At 39.2% G+C, this 8,533-nt stretch overlaps 1 protein-coding gene across 1 annotated transcript in view; it reads left to right on the forward strand.

Annotated features, from left to right (window-relative positions):
• Nucleotides 1-3,687: 3,687 nt before the first annotated feature.
• LOC101862369 (multiple PDZ domain protein) overlaps nucleotides 3,688-8,533 on the forward strand; it is a gene marked incomplete at its 3' end in the record, with an annotated part of 5,412 nt that continues 566 nt past the window's right edge. The window contains 3 exon segments of the mRNA XM_005105296.3: nucleotides 3,688-3,754; nucleotides 5,944-6,083; nucleotides 7,153-7,330. Of these exon segments, the coding sequence (XP_005105353.3) occupies nucleotides 3,727-3,754; nucleotides 5,944-6,083; nucleotides 7,153-7,330 (346 nt within the window).

Genomic DNA, 8,533 nt, shown 5'->3' on the forward strand with positions numbered 1-8,533 from the left:
ATGCATCTGAAAATAGAATTACATCACTGTGTACTTTAAATCTAAAAAATAAAGAGCTAAATTGCCGCTTCGTTAAAAATGTGTGGCGAAATAGTGATTTGTCCGGTTTCATTTTTGGCTCACCAATGTCTGAAGAAATGTTGTACTGCAGTAGCAGGAATAGCTCGAATTCGTCGGGACTGGCTTTGGTAGTTTGAGAGATCCATAAATAATAGTTAGAGGGATACGTGAACTGTGTTATAGGGCTCTGTGCCAGAGAATCAAGGGAGCGCAACAAAGATTGCCACTTTAGGGGCATAATATAACTGTGTGATGCACAACCCTTCCTCTCACCCGCTTCACTCAAGCATAGCTAGACCTAGGGCCTAGGCATGTGTGTCGAGCAGCACACTAAAAATAGTACAGCTAGCTGCTTCAGTGGAGGGGGAAAGGAGGTGACCAGTATTTTCCGACCTTGCGTGTTCCGTATTTTTAAATTATTATTTTTAAAATTTTGTCTCAAGTCCACCTCAAAGGACACCTGCTTTAGACCTCTACAGTGGCGTAATTAGTTAGACTACTATTACTATTCCATGTTTGTGTTCAAGCTTTGCGAAACTTGCTTACAAAGATGAAGAAGAAGAAAAACGGGACCGCAGGCACAGTTTGACGGATGCGTGATTTTGAGATTTCGAGTCTTCCGTGTTCAACGTATCCGTGTTATACTGTATGCCCTTTTTTTTTATTGCAAGAAGTGTCGATGAAGATACTTTTGCTTTTTTGACGTTTAATTTGTGAATGTTGACTAAGCATGATAATGGAAAAAATCCTTATATGGTAACTGGTAATCTTGTCATCCTGTAAGTCAAGCCCGTGATTTGACCTAGTAACTATTAATGGATGTGGCACATCATCAGTTCATAAATTTTGGTACAAACAAAAGTTTCCTTCTTTAAAATAAAACTTAAATAGTTTTTTCTGCTCAGCTGGAAACAGTAGAAGATGTGTATTTCTCATGAAATGCCCTTAACTGATGTAGTGTCAGTTTTAGTGTAACTTTTGAGAGCTTGGATTTTAAACAGACCTGTGTCTCACAATTTTCTCCTGCTTTGACCCAAAAGACATTCGGAATTTCTTAATCAGGCTTGCAACTTGAGCATACTTACCCATGCCTGCTGTAGGGATTTCAGTGTGCAATTGTGTACCCAGCTTCCACGTCCAGTGTGATATATGAACGACAACCAGATCTGACTTGATTTGGATTTTATTCCAGAGCCAGCGCATTCAGATTGTTGGGCTAGATCATGTAAACTGAAAATTTCCATTGTATTTTTTTACAGACCAAGAAAGCAGTAAGGCTTGAGGTCTTCATCAGCATTGACTAAAAGAAACTTTGCTTACAAGCAGAACAATACCCTTTTGTGAGACTACTAGTGTGAGACTGGAAGTTGTTTTTGGAAGAGATGTTGACTAGCCCCTACTTTCTTTGTTTATGTTTTTTTGTTAGTCTAGTGTTTTATGGCACTTGCGACTGCATAAGGTCATATATGAGTGCGCGGGACACATATTAAAAATTTTCAGGGGGTTATAAGAAATTTTGAAATTTGCCCGGGTGGTGGCTGAAGCCTACTCTTTATCAGTTTTAGACCACAAAGGGATTTTTACTGCGCGCAACTTGCAACGGTACTTCTGAGATTTTTTGCCCTTGTCCGAGAAGGCTAGGTGTAGATCTTGCCTACGAGAAGATCAGGGGTGTGGCTGAAAGACAGCTGAAAGGCTGCAGAAAGAGTCAGGAGCCTAGAGGAGGGGGCAAAGGAGGTGAGGGATGTGGGTCACAGAAAGTGGAGACGAAAGTAGAAGACAGATCATTGCTAGAGAGCAGGAAAGGTGGTGAAAGGAGACAATTTTAGAAGAGAAACTTTTCCGTCGCTACCTGGATTCGAACCCGGGACATTTGAATGAGAGGTGAACGCCTTAACTTCTAGGCCATGAGAGCCCCCCGCCCCTACTTTACTGGAAACAAAAGTAAAAGAATTGTCGCTTTTGTTTCTCACAGTTATTGTTTTTAAAACGTTAAGGGCTTAAATTCCTTCTTTAACCTCCATCAGTACACAGTCACATTCTCTGCTCATGGACACATCAATCACGTAAATTATTTCTCCTGTAGTTATTATGGTCTAATATGGCCACCCATTGTCAAAGAGACACGTGGCTGTCTTAGACAGGTGGCTGTCTTAAACAGTGTCATTATAATGTAAAAAAAAAGCAAGGGGGAAATGAGCAGTGGCTGTTTGTAATACAGGTGGAAATTAGAGCAGGTTGGACTGTGTTGTCACTTTAAGAACCCAACAACTCAGAAGTGGGAAGGTGGACAGATGCTTTGATAGCAGTGAATACATGAAATTATAAAATGAATTTTTTAAGTAGTTTGTCTGCCATTCAGAGGCTGTGAATTCAAGAATACTATATTTTGTCCCCGTCGTTTGATGCTTGAAAAATTCTGAAATTATGCAAACTGAGCCCAAAAATGTGAAATTATGCGATTTTGTTAATTTTAACAAAGAATGATAAAGGAAAATAATCGAAAATTATGCAACAAATGATTAAATTTTGCTAAATTATGCATGCTGGGTGCATAAAACCACGGGGACAGTATATTGCCTTTTCTGGTTTACAGGGATTGAGTAGGATGTATGGTACCTTTAAAAGACGTGTTAGCCTTTCTGTGGTTTGAAGGAGATATGGTTTAAAGAAACTTTTATTAAATATTCTCTGTATTCTTTCTGTGGCATGATGGTAAGGAGTGATCCTGGTTTTTTACAAGGGCTGCTATCCACGCCCACACTAAGTTACTCTTTCTTTTTGTTCATATTTCAATTTATCCAATATGGTTCGGTTTTGCTGTCTCCAATTATTGGTCATTGCTTCTTCTGTCCTTTCCCCAATTCTGTGGTGGACAGTTAGCTCAGTCCGGTGTGCTTGTGGTGAGGCAGACCAGAGCAGGTGGGTTATAATGATGGCCGTTTGGCCTGTGTTATCAGTGGGGAGAGCGTTCTTCTCAGGTGTGTTTTGTGTTCTCTGTCTCCCCCCAGAGGCAAACAGACAATTATTGGGCCAAGAGGAGAACTTGAATAGAGGGGTTTGGAAGGTAATGTGAGGAAGAGGGTTGAAGAATATAAAGGAAAAGAGTTTGGAGGGGGGTTGGGAAGGGGGATGTGGATTTTAGACAAAGAAGAGAGAAAAAAGGGGAGGGAGGGGGGGGGTTGGATTTTTGATAAAGTAGAGGAAAAAAAGGGGAGGAGGGGGGTCGGGGGTTGGCTCTGTGTTTCCCCCTCTTGTGTATGTGTGTTTGACCTGAGGTCTGTTCTATTATTAGATAGAGCTTATTGCGCTTGCAAAGTTGTCTGGTCTGTAGTGTGAGCTTTGTAAGCTGTTTGCAAATACTGGGGGTTTCACAGAGACACTTTTTTGTGTTTTCATCCGAAAGTGGTAGTAGTGCTTGTGGAATGTGTCACAGTTTATGGAATAGTGCCAGTTACGAGAAATAAGTACAAGGATTGGATATGTTTTGAACTTTTTTTTAAACACCAGCTGTCTGGTGTGTGAAGGAATATCGCTTGAATTTTATTTGTATTTTGTTATGAATTTTTGTATAATAATATCAGCTGCTGCTGCAGCTTCTAACTCATCTCGTTTTGCTTTTTCCAGATTTGCTTTTCACGAATTTCTTTGAGAGTGTGATGTTGGATGAGCGGCAAGATGTCTTTAGTTAATGGTGAGCCATATATTTCTTTTCTTTTTTTAAAATGATGTTTTCACGATTGATTTGAAAAAAAAAATGAAAAGTTTGGATCTTTTCTGATTTTTCTATATATATATATATACATATATGATCAATGTCCACATTCTTTTTTTTTTCAATTGAAATTTTATAGTTCATAGGCTTAGCTCTGGTATTTCTTCACTTTTTACCAGCAAAGGCTAAAGATGGGATACACTCTCTTGAGCCATGACATGATGGCTATTGAATTGTGGCCACCTTTGCAGTTACTTATTCATACGATGCTTTGTTTTGAAAAGTTTTACATTTCAACATCTAAGAAATTTGGTCTTTCAAAAGCCTGACCTTTGACCAAATGCCCATCTTGTACATTATCTTGTAATTTGTAGAATATTAAACACTAAGATATTAATATAAGAAGTGGCTGGCCCCACTTTAAAAAAAATTGCTTCTTGAACTGTTTGAATCTCCCACTTTGGAACTCAAAACACCATGCCACGTTAAGTTTACATTCTGCTTTTCCTTTGTGTGGCTCTTTCTTTTGGGTGTTGTGCATTAGTGGTGTTTGATTTATTCTCAGTTGTTTGTGACTATCTTGTTTTGAAGTTCATATGATCTTTAAGTACAGGAGAGACTTTGGTTTCACATACTGATACTCAGTCTAAAACAAAGATGCGATGCAAACTATTTTGTGCCAATCTTCAAAATATACCGGAAGTAAGACCTATATTATGTTATACCAATCTTCAAAATGTACGTGAAGTAAGACCTCCGTATAAATATTATAAAAGTATTCCCTCTTTGGATTTAAAAACAGGCATGTTAATTTGTTGCTCTGGCGTTTAAGTAAATAAGCATTTCTTACTCATAATGTCCTGAAGACTTTGTACTTTATAGCCAGATATAATTTTCTTTCCCTCTGGAGCATGCGCTATTGAGCTTTGTAATCTGTATGTTTTCTGTTCTGAGTTGACTTTCAAATATGGCTTTTTGTGTGTGTCAGTTTATCTTTGATTTCCTTGGCTCTTGTATTGTGGGCGGATGGTTGGAGGCTGGTCTAGTATGTTCTACTTCTTTGCGCTCCTTCTCTTTATTTTGACTGGCTGTGTGGGTGGGTGGTTGGCGGGTTGTCTGGTGAGGTTCGCTGCTTCTTTCCTATCAAACAACTTTATCGTCCTTATCTCTCCTCCTTTTCTGTGTTTGTTACTATCATGTAACTCCTTGTATCTTCGGCACTTATAAGACCTAATTGTGTTGCAAGTGCCATAAAAAGCTTACCATATTATAACACAGATGACTTTCTGTCTGTTTCAGTTTTTCCCATTAGTAAATGACCGTTAATTTTTTGCACTGTTCTTTTTTCTAAAGCTCAGGTTTTGTTATAACGTTATGATTCCTGAACTTACAGACAGTGAGATGGCTGCAGAGTATGTGGAAGTTGGGCAGAGGAAACTAGCTATCTCTGTCGGTGGAACTAATAATTTCACCATTATGTGAGAGGTGTAGCTATCGTGAAATTTAAGATGAATTTTGCTTTTTTTTCACTATTGTCCAAATTTTGCCCATCAAAGGAAATTATTAATTACTCCCAGCCTGACACGGCCCAGTGACAGAAATAGACAATGTTTGACCCATGATAAGAGATATGTGCACCACCTGTACCTTTTTCATAATGAAAACTTTATTTAACTAATGAGTCTTTTATGTGATGTGACATGAGCCAGTGGCCTTAAACACTGAATTATCTTAATGGGTGGTTGGTGGGTGCTCTGGTGTGGTTTGCTCCTTCTTTCCTATATATTAATACAAACTTTCTTCTTTGTCTCCCCTCCTTTCTATTTTGGTGTTTGTTACTCTCTAGTTACACCTCTAATCTTCTGGATCGATAACAGCATGACCTTATTGCGTTGCAAGTGCCGTAAAACTCTTACTAAAACTAAAACTGAATAAACTTACTCAGTGGGTGGTTGGCGGGTGCTCTGGTGTGGTTTGCTCCCTCTTTCCTATCAAACATCTATCGTCCTTATCTCTCCTATTTCTTGTTTGTGTGTGTCACTCTCTTGTAACACATCTATTCTTTGGCACTTATATGACCTTATTGTGTTGCAAGTGCCGTAAAACTCTTTCTAAAACTAACAGTGAATAAACTTCCACACATCCCCTATGACATGGTGTACTCACAGACAGTGAGACGGCTGCCGAGTATGTGGAGGTCCTACAGAGGAAGCTGTGGACCCGTGGGGACCACTCGCAGGACGACGAGCTCAGCTCTATCATCTACATGCTGGACAGCCCCCTGTTCAAGCAGCTCCTCACACTGCAGGTCGGTCAGGGACTGGTGCTTGGCTACCTCAGAATTACAAAGTTCTATCTGACTTTTCAGGCCATTTTGAGTTATTAAGACTATGAGGTCAGAGACCAAATGTTTTATCTGCTCTATAAAAAAATCGCAAGAGTTTTCGGAGTCAGTATCAATATATTCAGACGATTGCATATGGAAAAGCTTGACATGTTGTGAAACTCAAAATTTTATGACGTCAAATTGCTCAAAACTAGGTACTGAACTGATAGCACTTTAGTAATTTTGAGGTAGCAACTTGTGTGTGAGGATTGAATTACTGACTTAATTACTGTTTCAGTGTGCTTTTCAAATTTATTCAGCAAAAATCAAGGTTAAGAAATCTCCCAAACTCTAATGTCTTTCAGAAAGACAGGATAACATTTTATTGATCTTTTCAAAGAGAAAATTTGTGGCATAGAAAGTACATTCAGGATGACAGACATGCACACATTCTGTGTGTTTTGTATTTCCTTCTTTTTATATGTTCTATTCTGTACCCCTCTCAGATTTCCTGGCACTCTTATTTTGCAGGGCATGGTTAAGAAAATAAAAATGCAAGTTTTTCTTTATAATATAAATTTTCCTAACAAAATTGAGGTGGGCGGGGAGACTTTTAATAAACTGCTAGTACAGAGAGGTGCTGTCTGCAGAAAAAAGCAAAGGACAATGAGTGTATTTTACCTGTGTGATTTGATTTGTTATATATGAAAAATGAATAGAAACTATTTACCCCATTTTCAATATTTTCAAGTACAGCACATGTGAAAAAACCCTTAAAAAACTGTTAGTGAGGAATTATAACTGAAAATGGGAAATTATATTATGGTCATATTCATCTCTCACACTACTGAGGGAATTTTGTTAAAATGAATTGTCCATTAAAAAATTGTCTTTGCAAGAGCTATTAAAACTGCCATTTTGTCTTTCCTGTTTTTGTCTTTTTTTGTTGTTGTTTGTATTATACTAAAGAGAGCCATTCTAATCCTTCTATTTTGAATATAAAGGCCTAGAAAAATGCTGATGTTGCTAATGGTGTGGTGGTTTTCTCCAGGAGTCTCTACAAGAACTGAAGCATGTTTCACAGACCCAACCGTTGAGTGAAGAATCGTTTGACATCACAGCGTCTGGTGAACTTATTCTTAACGACGAGGCAGCTAACGGGTTCACACCAGAGCATGTGGCGGACAGCTCCACCCTCAAACTTAGAGGAGAGCCGTTTGATCCTGCAGGTAATAGTTTTGACTGTCACTTATAAAGACAATGTGAATATGGCAGAGGATCTCTCAAATAAAGACTTTGACGGTCACTGGTAAAGACAATACAGAAGAGGATCCTGTGGGTAATAGCTTTGACAATCACTAATAAACGCAATATGGCACAAGATCCCATGGGTATTAATTTTGACAGTCACCAGTAAAGACTTTACGGAGGAGGATCCCGTGGGTTATAGCTTTGACGGTCATCAATAAAGACGATGTGGCAGAGGATTTTTGTGGGTAACACTAACAGCTTTGACGATTGCTAATAAAGACAATATGCCAAAGGAACCCGCTGATGATAGCATTGACTGTCATTAATAAAGACAATACAGAAGCGGATCCTGTGGGTTATAGCTTTGACAATCATTCATAAGGCAATACCGCCGAGCCTGCTCTAAAGGCCACCTGACCAAGACAATGACTTTGTACAAACAATCCCTTCCCACCCCCCCCCCTCCTTGTTTGTCTGTCTCTCTCTCTCTTGCCTTTTTCTAAACTCCCAGTGGAGCATAGGCCATCAACAACATTTCTCTAGCTGAAGCCTGTCCTGTGCATCCTTTTCTAGCTGTTTTCATGATGATGTCCTCGCCTTTTCTATTTCCACTTGTACCGCTCGCCTCCATGTCATCTTTGGTCTTCCTTTCTTTTCTTACGTTGTGTGTTTGTCTACTGTCTGTATAATTATGACACTTTCCAAGACCACTTTCCAAAACGTACACCTGTCTACAACTACAACAACTCTTCTCTTCAACACTGGGCGACAGTCCTGGATAATTATCCACTGTCGATCATGTGACAGAATTCAATCAATAAAAAGGCCTTGAGTATTGAGTTCCAACTGGAAAAATAGAAGGCAAAAAAGGCAGAAATAGACCAAGAATCACTGTACACCGAGGGTAAACTATTTTTAGTCGCATTTAATAATGCGAGTTATTCTTGTTTTCATTCTTATATTATGTAAACCACCATATTTCCACCGATCTCTTTTACTGTATATTGTGTAGTGTCAAGGCTATTTCAGACTTTAAAATTATTCTTTATTAATGCTTCCCCCCACTCTCTCACTCCCCCTCCCCCCTCTCTCCTCTGCGACTCCTCCCTCTCCTCCTCTTGGTCCTTCTCCCTCCGTTCTCCCCTCCTCTTCCTCTCCTCCCCCTCCTCCATCCATCCCCT

This window comes from Aplysia californica, unplaced genomic scaffold (assembly GCF_000002075.1).
Source record: "Aplysia californica isolate F4 #8 unplaced genomic scaffold, AplCal3.0 scaffold00462, whole genome shotgun sequence".
Classification (NCBI taxonomy): Eukaryota; Metazoa; Mollusca; class Gastropoda; order Aplysiida; family Aplysiidae; genus Aplysia; species Aplysia californica.